This window comes from Nerophis lumbriciformis, linkage group LG32 (genome assembly GCF_033978685.3).
Source record: "Nerophis lumbriciformis linkage group LG32, RoL_Nlum_v2.1, whole genome shotgun sequence".
In the NCBI taxonomy this organism is placed as follows: Eukaryota; Metazoa; Chordata; class Actinopteri; order Syngnathiformes; family Syngnathidae; genus Nerophis; species Nerophis lumbriciformis.
The window spans coordinates 13900572-13923032 of record NC_084579.2 but is presented as its reverse complement, the minus strand read 5'-3'; the positions used below and the strand labels follow the sequence as shown (position 1 = coordinate 13923032).

At 38.1% G+C, this 22461-nt stretch overlaps 1 protein-coding gene across 1 annotated transcript in view; it reads left to right on the top strand.

Moving 5' to 3' along the window:
* Positions 1-22461, top strand: part of ass1 (argininosuccinate synthase 1) — a 97573-nt gene that overhangs the window by 60621 nt on the left and 14491 nt on the right. The window contains exons 10-11 of the mRNA XM_061926658.1: positions 8988-9072; positions 9411-9475. Of these exons, the coding sequence (XP_061782642.1) occupies positions 8988-9072; positions 9411-9475 (150 nt within the window). The remainder of the gene's footprint in view (positions 1-8987; positions 9073-9410; positions 9476-22461) is intronic.

Genomic DNA, 22461 nt, shown 5'->3' with positions numbered 1-22461 from the left:
ATCTGATTTGCTGTGCAGTGTAAACGGAGCCTTACAAAATCCTCTTTGTGACTTTTTCTCTGTTAAAAACTGCAAATCTACAGTAGTATCTTTTTCTGGTGTTATTTAAGACTGTTTAGAGCAGGGGTGTCAAACTCATTTTCATTGAGGGCCACATTGCAGTTATGGTTGCCCTTAGAGGGCCGTTTTTAACAATGAATAATATATGAATGTATATATATATATATATAGTCGAGGTTTCTGTGGTTTATCCGTTATACAGTGCTCAATACAGGGGTAGAGCGGAATATACGTTAGGTCAGGAAAAAATACAGAGGCTATTTCATCCCTAAAAGTCTGTTTTGCAGGTTTCCCTGATTTTATTTACATTTTTAAAATCCCCTGACGAGCAGTGAAACCTGCGAAACATGCTCGTAGGGATGATATAGCCTTTGTATTTTTTCCTGACTTAACGTGAATATATATGTATATATATAATACATGAACAATATATTTTTTTACATAAGCTGCTAAAAAAAAAAAATGTTTTACTTTAAAAACTGGCAGCTCAGTCACCAGAATTTTACAGTAAAAGCAGTGTTTTTTAACAGCATATAAAGAAGTTGACTGAATGGAATAGAAAAACAATACCACTGTTTTAGCGGAAAATTAATGCAACAGAGCTGCCAGTTTGTTTGTTTTTTATCGTAAAATCTTGTCCTTTTAATGTTTTTTTTTGTTTGTTTTTTAATGGTTTAGTGTCTAACTGTATATGGAAAAAAACGGGACCAACGTTGATTTTACAATAAAAAAAACTCAGTCGGCGGGATTTAACCGTAAAATCTATTGTCCGTTTTACAGTCTACAATTTGATTAATTTGTTTTGAAATCGTAAGTCAAGCAGATATTTAAGTACAGTATTTATCTTTTAACAAAAAATATTTTTGGAATACATGATAATATAATATTTGGATTTTGATAATATTGCATTTTAAAACATGCAATTGCATGCAGTACATGATTTTTAATGCCAAAAGGGAAAGAACAAATATATTTAGTTAGAAAATATTAAGCATTTTATTAACGTATTTTATTTCCAGGTTTCGCGGGCCACGTTAAATAATGTGGCGGGCTCGATTTGGCGCCCGGCCTTGAGTTTGACACCTGTGGTTTAGAGAGGAGCTCAAAATGAGCTTCCCCTCATTGAAAGACCAGCAGCCGCCACTATAGTATCAAACAGTCATCTACAACTATGCATTGCTCGTTTATAGTTCTACAAACCCCGTTTCCATATGAGTTGGGAAATTGTGATAGATGTAAATATAAACGGAATACAATAATTTGCAAATCCTTTTCAACCCATATTCAAATGAATGCACTACAAAGACAAGATATTTGATGTTCAAACTCATAAACTTTATTTTTATTTTTTGCAAATAATAATTAACTTAGAATTTCATAGCTGCAACACGTGCCAAAGTAGTTGGGAAAGGGCATGTTCACCACTGTGTTACATGGCCTTTCCTTTTAACAACACTCAGTAAACGTTTGGTAACTGAGGAGACACATTTTTTAAGTTTCTCAGGTGGAATTCTTTCCCATTCCTGCTTGATGTACAGCTTAAGTTGTTCAACAGTCCGGGGGTCTCCGTTGTGGTATTTTAGGCTTCATAATGCGCCACACATTTTCATTGGGAGACAGGTCTGGACTACAGGCAGGCCAGTCTAGTACCCGCACTCTTTTACTATGAAGCCACGTTGATGTAACACGTGGCTTGGCATTGTCTTGCTGAAATAAGCAGGGGCGTCCATGGTAACGTTGCTTGGATGGCAACACATGTTGCTCCAAAACCTGTATGTACCTTTCAGCATTAATGGCGCCTTCACACATGTGTAAGTTACCCATGTCTTGGGCACTAATACACCCCCATACCATCACACATGCTGGCTTTTCAACTTTGCACCTATAACAATCCGGATAGTTCTTTTCCTCTTTGGTCCGGAGGACACGACATCCACAGTTTCCAAAAACAATTTGAAATGTGGACTCGTCAGACCATAGAACACTTTTCCACTTTGTATCAGTCCATCTTAGATGAGCTCAGGCCCAGCGAAGCCGACGGCGTTTCTGGGTGTTGTTGATAAACGGTTTTCGCCTTGCATAGGAGAGTTTTAACTTGCACTTACAGATGTAGCGACCAACTGTAGTTACTGACTGTGGGATTCTGAAGTGTTCCTGAGCCTATGTGGTGATATCCTTTACACACTGATGTCGCTTGTTGATGCAGTACAGCCTGAGGGATCGAAGGTCACGGGCTTAGCTGCTTACGTGCGGTGATTTCTCCAGATTCTCTGAACCCTTTGATGATATTACGGACCGTAGATGGTGAAATCCCCAAATTCCTTGCAATAGCTGGTTGAGAAAGGTTTTTCTTAAACTGTTCAACAATTTTCTCACGCATTTGTTGACAAAGTGGTGACCCTCGCCTCATCCTTGTTTGTGAATTACTGAGCATTTCATGGAATCTACTTTTATACCCAATCATGGCACCCACCTGTTCCCAATTTGCCTGTTCACCTGTGGGATGTTCCAAATAAGTGTTTGATGAGCATTCCTCAACTTTATCAGTATTTATTGCCACCTTTCCCAACTTCTTTGTCACGTGTTGTTGGCATCAAATTCTAAAGTTAATGATTATTTGCAAAAAAAAAAAAATGTTTATCAGTTTGAACATCAAATATGTTGTCTTTGTAGCATATTCAACTGAATATGGGTTGAAAATGATTTGTATTCCGTTTATATTTACATCTAACACAATTTCCCAACTCATATGGAAACGGGGTTTGTATGACAACAATGGGCATTCTTCTAAAAGTTGGAATTTTTTGACGCAGCTTTATCACATTATATTTTGCAAGTGTGCATAATGAAGTGAATTGTACTACAGCATAGAAGGCTTTAAACCCCCAATGGGACCACACTATTAGTGAAAATCATTACTGTTGTCCACCCTGTCAGCCACTCTGCTATTTAACATTGGCCGTTGTCACCGCAGGGCTAGTGCTCCGTCGATGACCCCCCCCTCCCCAAGTCCCCTCTTACCCCCACTTCGCCACTTTATCACCGCTGACCACCCAGACTCAACCTCAACCTTGCTCGTTCTGAACCTGCCATGTTTTGGCTCTGGGGCACAAGCACAAGCCGGAAGTCGCTCTAATTCGCGGCCGCCTTGAGGGGGTCCGCACAGAGACTCACCATTAGATAATGTTGCCTGAATAGTGGAAAGTGTCACATGTTTGCGCAAAGAGAAAATGGCGAAGAACATCCAAGCCTGGGGCAAGTAGCACAGATGTCCCTTCATCCCCTAGTGGGGGCTAAAGAACATGGACATCAATGGGCACAGAGACACTAGCGCCTCTTATCGCACGGATCTCACAGAGGGGTGGTTAAGAGAAGTTTGATGTGCTAAAAACAGACTCGGGCTGTGTTCCCACTTGTGGTTTGGTACCCCGGTACTCTTGGTGATGTGGTTTGGTTAGCAATCACGCGAGTGGTTTTTGCATGGAATTATAGGCTACACAGTAAAGAAAATATGCATAAGTCATACCTGCCAACTACTCCGGTTTTCCCGTAATTAGTACGGTTTTCATCAACCTATTCCGGGTTACGGTTGCAGTGATAAAAAATACGGTTTTTCATTCATTAAAAATATATATATTTTTTTTAAGTTTTATTCACGAAATCGCGTAACAACAATGACCATCGACACTGCTTCCCGTAACTTCCTATCGAGCCATTCCGAATGCCATGCGCGAGGCTATTTATAGCACCGCTGGCAAGCACGAGGCACCAGTTCCAAACGAGCGAACGATCATGGAATCAGCCGGAGAAAAATCGCAAACGAGTCTTAAACCGAAAAGAAAACTGCAGTCATTCCGTGAAGAATATTCAAAAGCCTATCCGGGAATAATTATCCGTTCCAAAAAGGGTGAAAACTACGCGAATTGCACCTTGTGCAGACAAGATTTTTCGATCGGACACGGAGGAATTAGCGATGTAAAAGACCACGTTGGGACAAAAAAACACAAGGCTAATGCCGTTGCTAGCGATACAAGTGGAAAACTTTCAACGTTTTTCGTCGCCCAAACAGATTCTTTGGATGTGATAAATGCCGAAGTTTTATTTACGGAGGCAATAATTGAGCAAACAAAAAGGTAATGACACCAATGTTATCTATTGGAATTGTTTAGTACTGTTATACTGTTAAAAGTGTTTGTACTATTTATGCTTTCAAGTCCAAGTTGAAGAAATCTTGTTAAATGTTGACAGCATAACTACCAAAATACAGAAGTATGTCCTTAATATTTTTGCAGTGCTAATTCTGTTGAAAAGTTAAAATGATTACATTAGAGATGTGATGTGCCACTTTTCAAGTGTCTGATGACTTAAATTAATTTTCATTAATTTTTCATATTTTGAATTCTTTTGAAAAGCTTACAAAAAAACTACATTTGAATTGTAATTCCATGCTATTGACAGGACTATTAATTTTAATGAAGTTATCTTACCATGTTTACAGTATGATAATTGTGATAGAAATGTGAATTTTAGGCACAGAATATTGTTTACAATTGAACAAGGCAGTAGATTATACAAGCTTGGACAGAAAGTTAATAATGACACCAATTTTTTTTTAAATGGAATTGTTTAGTACTGTTTTACCATTTGTTTACTGTAAAAAGTGTTTATACTGTTTATACTTTCAATTAACAAATTGAAGTCTTGTGAAAGGTTGACAGGATAACTGGCATTAACTGTCAAAATTATTTCAAACTATTGAAGTTAGCTTACAGAATAAACATGTCAATCAACCCATATGATTTTTGCTGTAATATTTTTGTTTTGAAAAGTCACTGTGACTGATAGAAAAGTGATGGTTTTAGCAACATTTTAACCTGTCTGAATGCTAATAATCATTTTGCGGCCCCTGGACCCTGGCTACTAGGTTTTTCTGATTTCAAAAGTTGGCAGGTATGATAAGTAAGAAAAAAAAGACCTTAATTGACATATTAACTGAAATATTCCAAACCAAAATGCTGTCTGCTGGTTCGTTTTTTATTTTGCTTTTTTTACGAGCTTAGGTTTCACAGACAACTTGTAGAATATCATTTTAAAGAGCGCCGTTTTCTCACACACAGCGGTAGGGATAGTTTTCTGATTGACATTTCTACATGCTTTTTGCTCTCATTTCAGCGCTGGTCCCTGTCTTTGCGCCGTACTCAAGTGAACCAAACCGCACCAAAAGAAGCACACGTCTTAAGCAGTGTCAGTTGAGTTGTATGGCTGGCGCACACTAGAATTTGCACCAGAGCTGGTTTCAAGCGACCCAATGCCAATCAGGCTTCGCCGTACGTAAATCAGCGGCACCGGAGATGAGCTTTAGTAAAAAGCTCTGCCCGCCTGGTTTTTTCGGCGCTCCTCGGCCCTGTGTGCGCCGTTTTCACACATATTCTCTTTGCCTTTTATTGAGCGACCCTGTGACAAAAGCTGTTTTAGTTGTCCACACAAAGGCCCCGAGCCTGCTCCTCCCTCTCAGCACAAGATCAGCACAAGAATGTTTTCACTTTATTCCCCCCCTCCCACCTTTTCATCCCTGCTTTTTCTCACCAAAGTTTTCTCACTGATTAAAAAAGAATATTTTAACAACAGGAACCTTTTCTCCATTGCTCTATGCTTTAATTTTTTTGGGGGGGAGGGAGGATAATAGAAAATCATCCCTCCCTCCTTTCATGCCAAAGAAATGGAGAGGAAAGAGAGACAGAGAGGAAAAATGTAAAGCAGTAATTTTTCCTACAACTGTGTCTGCGCTCCTTTTGTCTGCACTGTTAGGCGGCAAAAAAAAAACTGAAGAAAAGGCTCACGGCGAGAAAAAGAGCCCTCGGTGAATGATGTGAGCTCCGAATGATGGAGAGACTGAGAAAATGAGAGCGACCAAACCTCTTCACGCCCACGTTTAGCCACTTAATTTATTTGAACTTTTAATCTAATTATTAGCTATCCGGGAGAGGCGCGGCTTCTATAATACACCATCCGCACAACCCTCTCTCATGCACTTTTCATTTTCTTCCATGGGAGCCGTAAGATTCCCGCGATACGAGAAAGGCCTGTCAACAAAGCCCTTGTCCAAGAAAATTTGTCAATTCCTTCACGTGTCACTTTTTTTTTTTTTTTTTTTTTTTTTTTATAAAACCCGAGACAGCGGGCATATTTACGCTCCCCTCCCAAAATCCAGGAAAACACTCCTTTTCACCCGCAGCTCCATTTGTTTCCTCCCCTCCACCTTTGGCCTATGTTGCTCATTAAAGAGCCCGATTAAGCAGGTTGATGACAGTGATGGATGCACGCTTGGTTTACGTGAAAGTGTGCAAAGTGAATGCGGGTGTCTTCGCCATCCCCGCCGTATAAAAACAAAACAAAAAAGCAGTTTGTGTGCGTGTTTTCATGTTGCAGATGACGATATTGGCAGACTGCAAGTTGCTTGGTGTCTTCCAACGTACATAGAAAAAAAAAACTGTCAGCGCTAAAGAGAGCGCGGGTAACAAAGCTGTGTGTTTAATTGCATTAGGTTAAGGCCGGCCCACAATTTCACAGCTTTCACATGCGTTGAGCCTTTGAATTTATTAGCTATTCTTGTGGCCTCCTTTTGTGATGCCTTTCACTTTGCGTTGACCATTATCGATCTCAATGTGACTGTTAATGAATCCTAATCAGTGGATTCATTTATTTTTTTCAATTTATTTTTCTTCATTTTAATAAATCCATACACATTTTATAGCAGATTTTTAAGTACTTGAAGTTGCTGAGAGAAAAAAAATACAATTTACAAATTGTGTATACCGTATTTTTCGGACTATAAGTTGCAGTTTTTTTCATAGTTTGGCCGGGGGTGCGACTTATACTCAGGAGCGACTTATGTGTGAAATTATTAACACATTACCGTAAAATATCAAATAATATTATTTAGCTCATTCACGTAAGATACTAGACCAGGGGTCGGCAACCCGCGGCTTTAATCACTCTGATGCGGCTCAGCAGCTTACTTGCTGAACCCCCCAATTTTCCCGTGAGACTTCTGGATTTTAGTGCCTCTCGCAGAAAACTCCCGGGATCAATATTCACCGATTTTCACCCTTACAGATATAATAAGGGCGTGCCATGATGGTACAACATTCGGCGCCCTCTACAGTCTGTATTAACAGCGTGCCAGCCTAACAATTGTTACACAACATACATCTTCTGCTTGCACACGTACGTGACAGCAAGGCATACTTTGTCAACAGCCACACAGGTTACACTGACGGTGACCATATAAAACAACTTTAACACTCTTACTAATAATGCGCCACACTTTGAACCAAAACCAAACAAGAATGACAAACACATTTCGGGAGAACATCTGCACCTTAACACAACATAAACACAACAGAACAAACATCCAGAATCCCATGCAGCCCTAACTCTTCCGGGATACATTATACACCCCTGCTACCACCAAACCCCGCCCCTACCCCAAGCCTGCTCTCTCACACATCAACCCCCCCCCCCCCCCCCCCCCCCCCCTCTCTGTGCGACGGTTGAGGTGGGCGGGGTTTGGTAGCGGGGGTGTATAATGTATCCCGAAAGAGTTAGGGCTGCATGGGATTCTGGGTATTTGTCCTGTTGTGTTTATGTTGTGTTACGGTGCAGATGTTCTCCCGAAATGTGTTTGTCATTCTTGTTTGGTGTGGGTTCACAGTGTGGCGCATTATTAGTAAGAGTGTTAAAGTTTTTTTTATACCGCCACCGTCAGTGTAACCTGTGTGGTTGTTGAGTAAGTATGCCTTGCTGTTACCTTCGTGAGCAAGCGGAAGCCCCATACAACATGTGGCTGATCAGGCACACTGGTTGTAGTGGGCGCTGTATGCTGTACAATCACGGAACGCATGACGCTGACAAGTACTATTCATATAATACTCGCGTGCTGCACCAGCTTAAAAATTCCATATAAAGGTGTGGGCAGCGTGTCTGAGACCCCTGATTTATACATAGCACAAAGCAAAAAAAAAACTTTGTAAGCAGTGTTATTTCATTTAAAATTTCAAAAGTTTTTGCGGCTCCCATTGTTTTCTATAATTTGTAAAACTGGTCATAATGGCTCTTTCACTGGTAAAGGTTGCCGACCCCTGGACTAGACGTATAAGATTTCATGGGATTTAGCGATTAGGAGTGACAGATTGTTTGGTAAACGTATAGCATGTTCTATATGTTATAGTTTTTTGAATGACTCTTACCATAATATGTTACGTTAACATACCAGGCACGTTCTAAGTTGGTTATTTATGCGTCATATAACGTACACTTATTCAGCCTGTTGTTCACTATTCTTTATTTATTTATTTTAAATTGCCTTTCAAATGTCTATTCTTGGTATTGGGTTTAAATAAATTTCCCCCAAAAATGCGACTTATACTCCAGTGTGACTTATATATGTTTTTTTCCTTCTTTATTATGCATTTTCGGCCGGTGCGACTTATAATCCGAAAAATACGGTAATAATAAACTACTTAGTGTTAATATATAATAAAAAATAACTATATAAATATAAAAAAATACTTTATAATACATCATACGCACAACTCTTTAATCCACACAAAAAAACTGATTCTTCTATAGGCAAATGTCATGTTATTTATTTGTCAAACATAATTTCCCTTACTATTTATCTACAGGTTGGCATGTGTTGCATTTTTTATTTTAATGTATGAAAAGTGATGGACGTCAGACTTGACTGTATAATAACACACGCTACTTACAGCTCTTTAATGCAAATTGCTCTTCCACTTTTGTCCAACTTAATGACATGAAAAATACTCTAGGGAAAAAAATGATTCACATTTTAACACTCTATATGGCGATAATACATGGTTCTTTTCTGATGAAGGTTATGAATGTCTATATTTTGCTTTTAGGAGTCCCAGTGAAAGTGGTCAGTCTGACTCAGGGAATATTCAAGGACAACCCTCTGGATATATATTTGTTTCTAAATATGATCGGGTAAGGCTTTTTTCTTTTCTGCTTGATTGTAATATTTGTTTACGTTGATGTTTGTAAATTTGTAAATAAATGTTCTTAAAATGACAGTTTATTTTTCAACAAATATTTAACCACATAGTTTGCTTACAAATATATAATTGCATTATTGTTATGTTTGTATTTTTTTCTGTTGCATAATGTCTGAAATAATACATTAAATGTCCATTTTAGTTGATGATGAATACAAGTCATTTGCCCCAGTTTCAAAAGTGCTTCAGTTAAATTTGATAAAATGTGTCTTAGCCCCGTTCATCTAAATGTGTATGCAAAACATACATCTAATGACAATACTGTCCTAGAGGAAAGCACGGAGTGGGTCGCATCGACATCGTGGAGAACCGTTTCATCGGCATGAAGTCCAGAGGTAATAAATTACACATTCATAATAACCTAGAATCGTGTTTCTTTTTAATCTTCCATTTCACTCCCCTCACGTATCTCTTTGCTCTTAGCCTGAAATCAGAGGTGATATTTAAATGTTTCTTCTATTCATAAGCCTTCGTTTCAAGCTGTGGCGCTTTTATGCAATTTGCAGTTATTTTACATGAGCGCTTTGAGTGTCGGCAAGTGGAAGTGTTTTCCTCCGGTTCACTTGGAATGGTAGACCTCCGGAAACCATTCACATTCATCTCTGCGAAATAGGGGGGGGGGGAAACAAAATGTTTGTCTGTGTACAAAATAGCAGCACAACTGCTCCACGGGATGCACGACATCTGTCGATCACATGTGCACTCTGTTGTCACTTCATCTCTGCTTGTGACAAACATCTTCACAAACACCTTTTTTTGTCACCACATGCATTACTGTAGCAAATAAGTGACTGCTGTAGCCCTACATCTCTCACGCACACACACACACCTTTCCACCCACGGCACTCTTTGACTGGTCACCATTCAACGTTGGCAGGTAGAAATTGGAAAATAGGAAAGCCCCACTTTTCTCCCCATCGTGGCCTGAACAAAAGAAGCAATAGGAAGAGGTGGAGCGCAAGGTGTCCGAGTGCTTGCTTTAGTAACTCCCACTGACTTCACATGCTCGTCTTCTATAGAATGGCGTCACACAGCACCGTGAATGATGGGTTGGGATTGAAGAGCGTACTTATTTTTGTCGGGTCATATTCATTTGTGTTGGGGAGGGCTGAAACGCTTTTGTCAAAGGACTTTGCTACAAAACAATCAGCCTGTCACAGCGCCGTCTGACCTCTGACCTGTACATTAGCAGTGTTGTTAGCTAACATAACGCAGAAATATGTCGGAAATCATTTTGTGAAGACCAACCAGTTTTTTTCACATTATCTGATACCAATGCCAAAATCAGTACTGATATCAGGGTTTCCGGAGGTCATTATTATATAGATTTGGCAAAAATTAAGGCTTTAAGTTGCAATAAAAAGCATTAAATACGATGTCCACAGGCATTAAAAATGTCATACAATTGCAATTGGCAACAAAAAAGACAACAAAACAAACCACCCAATAGAGTTTTTCCAATTGGTTTGGAAAAAAATTAAATATTTAATTTGCTAACAAATTGAGAGTCCATTTTATTTTGATGCTAGTTTACCTATTTAGGATAATAAAGTTGTTCACCTTCCTATTACAATAGTACAAAATACTACAGTAATGTAAAATGTGTCTACTGCGTTTGAAAGGGTTACTTGCATTGTTATTATTTTATGTTATGATTACATTTGTGCTTCATTTGGCCACAGTTAATGATAACTTTTCAACTATTCAACATCATTCTTGTCAAATGCCTACAATGTTGTCTATACAGACAACTCTAAGCTTTTGACTACCGGTATAACAACAATCTGCAGTAAAATCTGGGCATTAAATCTGCAGTAAAACTTGGGCATTAATTTTTTTTTAAGTTGCATTAAAAAAACATTAAATTCGATTTACTTATATCAGGGTTTCCACAGGTCATTAAAAAGCATTGAAAGTCATTAAATAGATTTTGCAAAAATTAAGGCCTTAAGTGGCATTAAAAAGCATTAAATACGATGTCAACAGGCATTAAGAATGTCATACAATTGCAATTGGCAACAAAAAAGACAACAAAACAAACCACCCCATACAGTTTTTCCGATTGGGTGGGAAGAAAACTCCAGTTAAATATTCAATATTTAATTTGCTAACAAATTGAGGGTCCATTTTATTTTGATGTTTACCTATTTAGGATCATTTAGTTGTTTACCTTCCAATTACAATAGTACCAAATACTACAGTAATGTAAAATGTTTGTATTGCGTTTGAAAGGGTTACTTGCATTGTTATCATTTTATATTATGATTACATTTGTGCTTCATTTGGCCACAGTTAATGTTAACTTTTCAACTATTCAACATCATTCTTGTCAAATGCCTACAATGTTGTCTATACAGACAACTCTAAGCTTTTGACTATACAGGTAAAAGCCAGTAAATTAGAATATTTTGAAAAACTTGATTTATTTCAGTAATTGCATTCAAAAGGTGTAACTTGTACATTATATGTATTCATTGCACACAGACTGATGCATTCAAATGTTTATTTCATTTAATTTTGATGATTTGAAGTGGCAACAAATGAAAATCCAAAATTCCGTGTGTCACAAAATTAGAATATTACTTAAGGCTAATACAAAAAAGGGATTTTTAGAAATGTTGGCCAACTGAAAAGTATGAAAATGAAAAATATGAGCATGTACAATACTCAATACTTGGTTGGAGCTCCTTTTGCCTCAATTACTGCGTTAATGCGGCGTGGCATGGAGTCGATGAGTTTCTGGCACTGCTCAGGTGTTATGAGAGCCCAGGTTGCTCTGATAGTGGCCTTCAACTCTTCTGCGTTTTTGGGTCTGGCATTCTGCATCTTCCTTTTCACAATACCCCACAGATTTTCTATGGGGCTAAGGTCAGGGGAGTTGGCGGGCCAATTTAGAACAGAAATACCATGGTCCGTAAACCAGGCACGGGTAGATTTTGCGCTGTGTGCAGGCGCCAAGTCCTGTTGGAACTTGAAATCTCCATCTCCATAGAGCAGGTCAGCAGCAGGAAGCATGAAGTGCTCTAAAACTTGCTGGTAGACGGCTGCGTTGACCCTGGATCTCAGGAAACAGAGTGGACCGACACCAGCAGATGACATGGCACCCCAAACCATCACCCAACCATGCAAATTTTGCATTTCCTTTGGAAATCGAGGTCCCAGAGTCTGGAGGAAGACAGGAGAGGCACAGGATCCACGTTGCCTGAAGTCTAGTGTAAAGTTTCCACCATCAGTGATGGTTTGGGGTGCCATGTCATCTGCTGGTGTCGGTCCACTCTGTTTCCTGAGATCCAGGGTCAACGCAGCCGTCTACCAGCAAGTTTTAGAGCACTTCATGCTTCCTGCTGCTGACCTGCTCTATGGAGATGGAGATTTCAAGTTCCAACAGGACTTGGCGCCTGCACACAGCGCAAAATCTACCCGTGCCTGGTTTACGGACCATGGTATTTCTGTTCTAAATTGGCCCGCCAACTCCCCTGACCTTAGCCCCATAGAAAATCTGTGGGGTATTGTGAAAAGGAAGATGCAGAATGCCAGACCCAAAAATGCAGAAGAGTTGAAGGCCACTATCAGAGCAACCTGGGCTCTCATAACACCTGAGCAGTGCCAGAAACTCATCGACTCCATGCCACGCCGCATTAACGCAGTAATTGAGGCAAAAGGAGCTCCAACCAAGTATTGAGTATTGTACATGCTCATATTTTTCATTTTCATACTTTTCAGTTGGCCAACATTTCTAAAAATCCCTTTTTTGTATTAGCCTTAAGTAATATTCTAATTTTGTGACACACGGAATTTTGGATTTTCATTTGTTGCCACTTCAAATCATCAAAATTAAATGAAATAAACATTTGAATGCATCAGTCTGTGTGCAATGAATAAATATAATGTACAAGTTACACCTTTTGAATGCAATTACTGAAATAAATCAAGTTTTTCAAAATATTCTAATTTACTGGCTTTTACCTGTATATATTAACAATCTGCAGTAGAACTTGGGCTTTAAAAATGTTTGAAGTTGCATTAAAAACATTAAATTCGATTTGCTTATATCAGTGTTTCCGAAGATCATTAAAAAGCACTGAAAGTCATTAAATAGATCTTGCAAAAATTAAGGCCTTAAGTGGCATTAAAAAGCATTAAATACGATGTCAACAGGCATTAAAAATGTCGTACGATTGCAATTGGCAACAAAAAAGGCAACAAAACAAACCACCCCATACAGTTTTTCCGATTGGGTGGGAAGAAAACTTCAGTTAAATATTTAATATTTAATTTGCCAACAAATTGAGAGACCATTTTATTTTGATGCTAGTTTACCTATTTAGGATAATAAAGTTGTTCACCTTCCTATTGCAATAGTACAAAATACTACAGTAATGTAAAATGTTTCTATTGCGTTTGAAAGGGTTACTTGCATTGTTATTATTTTATGTTATGATTACAATTGTGCTTCATTTGGCCACAGTTAATGATAACTTTTCAACTATTCAACATCATTCTTGTCAAATACCTACAATGTTGTCTATACAGACAACTCTTAAGCTTTTGACTATATATATTAACAATCTGCAGTAAAACTTGGGCATTACATTTTTTTTAAGTTGCATTAAAAAAACATTAAATTTGATTTGCTTATATCAGGGTTTCCACAGGTCATTAAAAAGCATTGAAAGTCATTAAATAGATTTATCAAAAATTAAGGCCTTAAGTGGCATTAAAAAGCATTAAATACGATGTCAACAGGCATTAAAAATGTCATACAATTGCAAATGGCAACAAAAAAGGCAACAAAACAAACCACCCAATACAGTTTTTCCAATTGGGGGGGAACTTCTGTTCAATATTTAATATTTAATTTGATAAAAAATAAAGAGAGTCCATTTTATTTTGATGTTAGTTTACCTATATAGGATAATTAAGTTTTTCACCTTCCAATTACAATAGTACAAAATACCACAGTTATGTAAAATGTTATTATTGCGTTTGAAAGGGTTACTTACATTATTATTTTATGTTATGATTACATTTGTGCTTCATTTGGCCACAGTTAATGATAACTTTTCAACTATTCAACATCATTCTTGTCAAATGCCTACAATGTTGTCTGTACAGACAACTCTAAGCTTTTGACTATATATATTAACAATCTGCAGTAGAACTTGGGCTTTAAAAATGTTTTAAGTTGCATTAAAAAACATTACATTCGATTTGCTTATATCAGGGTTTGCATAGGTCATTAAAAAGCATTGAAAGTCATTAAATAGATTTTGCAAAAATTAAGGCCTTAATACCTTAATTGGCATTGAAAAGCATTAAATACGATGTCCACAGGCATTAAAAAAAATGTCATACAATTGCAACCGGCAACAAAAAAGACAACAAAATTAACCACCCGATACAGTTTTTCCAATAGTTATAGTTGCCTATTACTTACATATACAAAGTATCCAAGGCAAAGCTTATTAGAAAGTATTTTTTAACAAATCTATCTGGATCATTCAACTTACTGTGTCATGAGAGTAACTCAATGAATTACTGTCACTAGCAGGTGTTGCCCAAACCAAATTACCCCTCCATTTCAACGTAAAGACAGCATAAGTCCATTGCAGATGGTTATTAAGAAATATGTTAGTGTTTTGAGTACGGTAATTTCACTTGATCAACCCTTTTCTCACGTTCCACATTACAAAATAACACAAGATGTGAAGTGTGAAGTGAATTATATTTGTATAGCGCTTTTCTCTAGAGACTCAAATCACTTTACATAGTGAAGCCCATTATCAAAATTTAAGCTACATTTAAACCATTGTGGGTGGCACTGGGAGCAGGTGGGTGAAGTTTCTTGCCCAAGGACACAAAAACCTGGAACCCTCAAGTCGCTGGCACGGCCGCTCTACCAACCGAGCCACGCCGCCCTATTATGATTTGTGCCGATATTGAATTGGTTTGATATCTGTATCAACTACATTCAAGGCTCCAACGCCGAAAATGCATAATAAAAAAGGGAAAAAAAACATATATAAGTCGCACTGGAGCCCGGCCAAACTATGAAAAAAACTGCGACTTATAGTCCGAAAAATACGGTAAGTAGTTTTTGCCGAATCCTGAACATAAACAGGCTTCACGGTGGCAGAGGGGTTAGTGCATCTGCCTCACAATACGAAGGTCCTGAGTAGTCTTGGGTTCAATCCCGGGCTCGGGATCTTTCTGTGTGGAGTTTGCATGTTCTCCCCGTGACTGCGTGGGTTCCCTCCGGGTACTCCAGCTTCCTCCCACTTCCAAAGACATGCACCTGGGGATAAGTTGATTGGCAACACTAAAATTGGACCTAGTGTGTGGATGTGAGTGTGAATGTTGTCTGTCTATCTGTGTTGGCCCTGCGATGAGATGGCGACTTGTCCAGGGTGTACCCCGCCTTCCGCCCGATTGTAGCTGAGATAGGCTCCAGCGACCCCCGCGACCCCAAAGGGAATAAGCGGTAGAAAATGGATGGAGGGATGGATGAACATAAACAGTCATTAAAAAAAACTTTTCACTAGACCCTACGTGTCAAAGTCAAGGGCCGCGGGCCAGAATTATCTATGACCCCCGGGATGATATTTGATTAGCCACAGCCGCCTGCTGCTGTTTTGCACGCACCAATACTCCATCAGTGTTCGCGCTAGGAATTTTCAAAATGGGGTCCCAGGGACCCCATCAAGTCATAAAAATGAGGTCCTTCAGTAGATTTTTGGAGTCCCACTTTTTTGTAACCGTTTTGAAAACAAATGATATATATAATGTTATATCTCACATTATATATTGTGTTTTGGAAAAAGGTTGTCATAAACGTTACTTTATTATTAAAAAGAATAACACAAAATAAATTTGTATGCATATTCAGCTATAAACATTTATTCACTTTCTTCTTTCCTTCATGGATCTAAACTTAACCGCTACCGGTATTTTTTTCTATATTTTAATTGTAATATTTTCAGAATGTGTTTGTTCTATTTTTGGCCAAAGTAAGACAAAGGAAACAATCTGAAGTTGTCTTTATTTTTTTAGTTTTAATGCCATAATTTTAATAGTCCGGCTCGCGTGTGCACAGATTTTCCTCCATGCGGCCCCTGAGCTAAAATGAGTTTGACACCCCTGCCCTAGACCATTTTCAACTAAAACTGGAATTAAAAAGCTGTTATTTTAGTCATTTGTTGTATAACAATAGCGTTTCAGGGACTTAAAACACAAACTTATAAAAACTGTTCTCAAAGTGGAAGTTTCAGACAGCCATGAAGTCTGTTTTTTTAGACTTCCAATAGGAAAAGTACTATATAATAAAATGAGCACATATAGGATAAATATACTGTATATGAAGCATATGGTGAGGATCTGGATAAAGATGCAGATTTGATGTGAGTCACTGAGGCATTCATGGAATCGTAATGGACAAACTATCTGTAGCAAACACAATCATAACGTTGTACATGTAATTTTCCTTTTTAATGACCGTTTTCACACTTTTACTGCACATAGCAGCTATGCAGGTTTTCTGTTGGTTCCAGTGATGATTGGTAAATACACCCCTTCAGGTTAGCATACCTGTGGTCCCTTTATAAAGATTAAAAGCTAAAAAAAAATCACTGGAGGTGTTTTCTCCCTAAGCTTAACTAAACTGCCGCCGATGGAGCTTAGCAAGAGAGCTTCCTATTGTCCCCCCGCTGCTGTTAAGCCATTTAAGTTTAGTTTGGGGCATAGTTTAAACTTATTTATCTGATAGTGGCTGGCCAGCGGAAATGTCTCTACGTGCCCTTTGCAGCCCTTTGGATCGCCAAAAAGAACCAAGCAGTTCAAAGCTCAGGCGGCGGCCGTTTGAGGTTTTCGGACAATTAGCAGCAAGGACTAAGCTCTGTTTTTGGCCGCCAACCGTAGTAAGTGCATCTCCATTTTCAGGTCACTGCTGGAGGATTTTCACTCCTGCAGATCGACGAGTATGGATTAAATAGCATAGCGGTGGTTTTGGACGAGCATACACAACATTTCAGCTCTTTTCCTCCAGCCTCATTCCTGGCGCTGACATTTGAGTGACAGCTTCATTTCACCTGTCACCCACTTCATTTTTCCCAGCCCCTCCCTGGCCAGAGGGGGTAAATTGCAGGGTATAGACAGAGCCCTGGTACATGCTGCTGGCTGGCAGGGGCCTCCTACCCTGTCATTTAGCCTGGACATATTTAAGTGTGGACGCCTGTCTGTCACATGACTCATAGAGACTCTGCATTGTAATTGAGGGAACAGATACAGTCAATGGCGACACATGTTCTTACAGTAAAATGATCAAAGATTTGTTTTGCCTGTTAAGGAGTGTCAGGGCCACGTTGAAAAATATTGATCCCATACTACAGGGGTGTCAAGGTCGTTTTCATTGAGGGCCACATCGCAGTTATGGCTGTAGCAGTGAGTAATACATGAATTAAAATGCATAACCTCATGATATTATGACACAATTGCCTATGCATTTGATTAGTATGTTTATTGACATACACCGGAAAAAACAAAATCTGTAGCTCAGTCACTAGAATTTACCCTAAAATGTACGGTGTTTTTTACGGCATATTACTATAAATGGAAAATTGGTACCACTGTCTGATGAGCGAGCTGCCAATTTTTTTTTACCATAAAATCTGTGGTTGTTTGTTTTTTACAGTCTATTATTGAAATGGAAAAACTGTACCACAATTTTTTTTCAGGTACTGATCTGCCGGTTTTTAACTGTAAAATCTATAGCCATTTTCTTACAGAGTACAATTTAAAGCAGCACTAAAACATGTCAGTTTGACGCTACACGACTGTCTCAGAAAATTAGAATATTGTGATAAAGTCCTTTATTTTCTGTAATGCAACTAAAAAAACAAAAATGTCATACATTCTGGATTCATTACACATCAACTGAAATATTGCAAGCCTTTTATTATTTTAATATTGCTGATTATGGCATACAGCTTAAGAAAACTCAAAAATCCCATCTCAAAAAATTAGAGTATTTCCTCAGACAAGTAAAAAATAAAGATTTATAACAGCAAAACAAAATCAAACATTTGACTCAGTTCTTGGTTGGGAATCCTTTTCACGGATTACTGCACCAATGCGGCGTGGCATGGAGGCAATCAGCCTGTGGCATTGCTGAGGTGTTATGGATGCCCAGGATGCTTCAATAGCGGCCTTTAGCTCATTTGCTTTATTGGGTCTGGTGTCTTTCAGCTTCTTCTTCACAATACCCCACAAATTCTCTATGGGGTTCAGGTCAGGGGAGTTGGCAGGTCAATCGAGGACAGTAATGCCATGGTCAGTACACCAGTTACTGGTGGTTTTGGCACTGCTGGATCATGCTGGAAAATGAAATCGTCATCTCCATAGAGCTTTTCAACAGATTTTTACTTGGTCTGAGGAAATATTCAAATTTTTTGAGATGGGATTTTTGAGTTTTCTTAAGCTGCTGCTCACTGCTCCCCTCACCTCCCAGGGGGTGATCAAGGGTGATGGGTCAAATGCAGAGAATAATTTCGCCACACCTATCTCATGGGTACTTTTAATGTTTGTAATGTATGATCAATCAAATGAAACTTTATTTATAATATAATATTTCTTAAATTAGTGGATATAAACATTTTAAATATGAGCAATTCAGGCCATGTATTTTTTTTCAAAGTTTGTCAAAATGTAAGGAACAAATACATTTTAGTAAGAAAGATAAAGTACTTTATGGACACATTATTATTTGCAGGCTTTTGCAGTCCCCAGATTTGTGCCATAGTACAAAAATTATAATACAGTCAGAATTTTACAATAATAAAGTTGTAATAACTGTAGTTTTACAAGTTTGAGGAAAAACCTCGTCCCAAGAATTAAGTTTAACTAATACACCAAAGTATAGTCATTTATTTAAATTTTTTAAATAAACTGTCCGGTATATTTATACTAAATAGTTATAATATTCCAAAATTGTTCTCAAAATATTACAATAAATATTTGGATTTCCTTTTGATATTCAATTTTTTTTTTAATGGAATTATACCTGAATATAATTGTATTTTACAAGAAAATTGTCACTATGTCCATAAAGTTGAACTATTACGATACAGAATAGTAAATTATACGGAGGTACCTCGGCTTACTAGTTTGATTGGTTCTGTGACCAAAATACTACCAAAAAAGTGGGTTTTGCATAATAGGTCCCCTTTAAATCAATATTCCTATTGAAATGAATTGAAATTCAATTATTCGGTACTCGGCCCCCCAAAAACATCACGATTGCTTTTTATTTACTTTTAGAAAATGAATATTACATCAAAAACAATACAATAACATGTACCACAACCAATTACAGTAATATTAATGTACACCATTAACTTTGGACAGCGGACTTGTATGGTAGGTTTCTCCTTTGGCTGGCGTTATCATAGCCTTTATCGACAATACACACATCTTGCTCATGTTTTTTGATGATTTCCTTCTTTAATTCAGTTTATGGGGCTGTTTGTAAATTGCTCAAAGACAATTTTCAGCCATGTTTTTACAATAGTATAAGACATTGCTCAACAATGGTTAATACATTCAATGATCGCCAACGTGAGCTAGCCTAATCGCTATCATCTACACACACAAAGCTAATGGCCGTGTTATGAACGTGTGTTATTTACATCATTACGTACTAAAACACATAAGAAGGCGGGGTGTAATGCTGCAAGCACATTGGAAAGTTATGCACCCTTAGGTATACACGTACAGGTACAGGTTGCAAACAGCCCCTTTAATATAATCTGCTTTTTCTTATCGAACAATGTGAGCTCAGGCAAAATATTACAAGAAATAAACTTAGTTTAATTTAATAATATTTTAATAATCTGAAATTTTGGGAGGAATTAAACCTCAATATAATTGTATATTATCAGAACATTTTCGTAACATCAATAATATAAAGTAGCTATGTTACTTACACAAAAAAACTGTAAATAATTATTTGTAGTCAATAATGTCACAAAAGTATGACAAGAAAAATTATACCATTTTATAAGAACAAAGTCGTGACATTATGAAAAAATATTGGCAGCTTTAGGTGAATAAAGTTGCAATATTACAAGAAGGATCTTGTAATATTGTAATATTGTAATTTTTCGATGCTGTAAGATTTCTTAGAACCTGTCATAGATTGTTTTGTAACAGACAATAAAGGTTATCATATATCATATCCAGATTATATCATGAAAAGCTCAAATGTTACAATTAACAATAAATAATTTACAGTAAAATCATATTAACTGTAACATTTCAATAATGCTATTTTTTAATAAAAAGTATTCAGAGAAAATTTAATGCGACTAAATTTGTAATCAAGAAAATATATAATTGTATCTATATATACACAATATATACAGTCGTGGTCAAAAGTGTACATACACTTGTAAAGAACATAATGTCATTGCTGTCTTGAGTTTCCAATAATTTCTACAACTCTTATTTTTTTGTGATAGAGTGATTGGAGCACATACTTGTTGGTCACAAAAAACATTCATGAAGTTTGGTTCTTTTATGAATGTATTATGGGTCTACTGAAAATGTGACCAAATCTGCTGGGTCAAAAGTATACATACAGCAATGTTAATATTTGCTTACATGTCCCTTGGCAAGTTTCACTGCAATAAGGCGCTTTTGGTAGCCATCCACAAGCTTCTGGTTGAATTTTTGACCACTCCTCTTGACAAAATTGGTGCAGTTCAGCTAAATTTGTTGAATTTCTGACGTGGACTTGTTTCTTCAGCATTGTCCACACGTTAAACGTGTGGACAATGCTGAAGAAACCTTAATTCTAGCCTAATTTAGCCATTCCTTTACCACTTTTGACGTGTGTTTGGGGTCATTGTTCTGTTGGAACACCCAACTGCGCCCAAGACCCAACCACTGGGCTGATGATTTTAGGTTGTCCTGAAGAATTTGGAGGTAATCCTCCTTTTTCATTGTCCCATTTACTCTCTGTAAAGCACCAGTTCCATTGGCAGCAAAACAGGCTCAGAGCATAATACTACCGCCACCATGCTTGACGGTAGGAATGGTATTCCTGGGATTAAAGGCCTCACCTTTTCTCCTCCAAACACATTGCTGGGTATTGTGGCCAAACAGCTCAATTTTTGTTTCATCTGGCATCACATAATAATAATAATAATGATACATTTTACTTATAAGGCGCCTTTCTGGGCACTCAAGGACACCGTACAAAATCAAAACAATAAAATCAATTGGATTACAACAACAACAAAGATCGATGAGATTTACAATGAATAAGCAGTCAGGAATAGGTGTGTTTTGAGTCTTGATTTGAAGAGGGATATTGAGTCTAAGTTACGAAGGTCTGGTTGTAATGAGTTCCAAAGATGAGGGGCAGAGCGGCTGAAAGCTCGGGCACCCATGGTGGACAGTTTAAATAAGGGGACAGTGAGATGGATGGATGAAGCAGATCTTAGGGAACGTGAGGGCGTGGCGACATGGAGCAGGTCAGAGAGATATGACGGAGAAAGGTTATGGATAGCTTTGAAAGTGAGGAGAATTATTTTAAATTGGATACGGTGTTTGATGTGTAGCCAGTGGAGTTGCTGCAGAACAGGGGTGATGTGCTGGATTGAAGGGGTTCTGGTGATTATCCGGGCTGCAGAGTTCTGGAGAAGCTGAAGTTTGTGAAGTGACTTGTGGGGGAGACCAAACAGGAGTGATTTGCAGTAGTCCAGGCGAGAAGTGACAAGGCTATGGACTAGTATGGCAGCAGTATGTGGGGTAAGGGATGGGCGAAGTCGATTAATGTTTCGTAGATGAAAGTAAGCAGACCGGGTGGACAAAGATAAGACCTTCTGGAGAAAAGTTATATGCTCCAATCACTCTATCACAAAAAAATAATAGTTGTAGAAAGTATTGGAAACTCATACCTGCAATAGATGCAAACAATCTCCGGCTGATCACGTCCATATGTTCTGGTCCTGCTCTAAACTATGTTCCTTTTGGGAGGACATTTTTGACACAATTGGAAAAGCATACGGTCAAAACTTTCCTCCCAACCCATTATCAGCCATTTTTGGCGTATGCCCCGATAACATGTGCCCGGTACCACTAAAACGCGCTGTTGCTTTTACGACCTTGCTGGCTAGGCGATTGATCTTGTTTAATTGGAAACTGGCTCGCCCCCCATCACACGGCCGTTGGATTAGAGAGGTTCTCTACAATCTAAAACTGGAAAAACTTAGGTTTTTGCTAAAAGGCTCGGCTCAAGCATTTGAAAGCTCATGGAGTCCTTGAC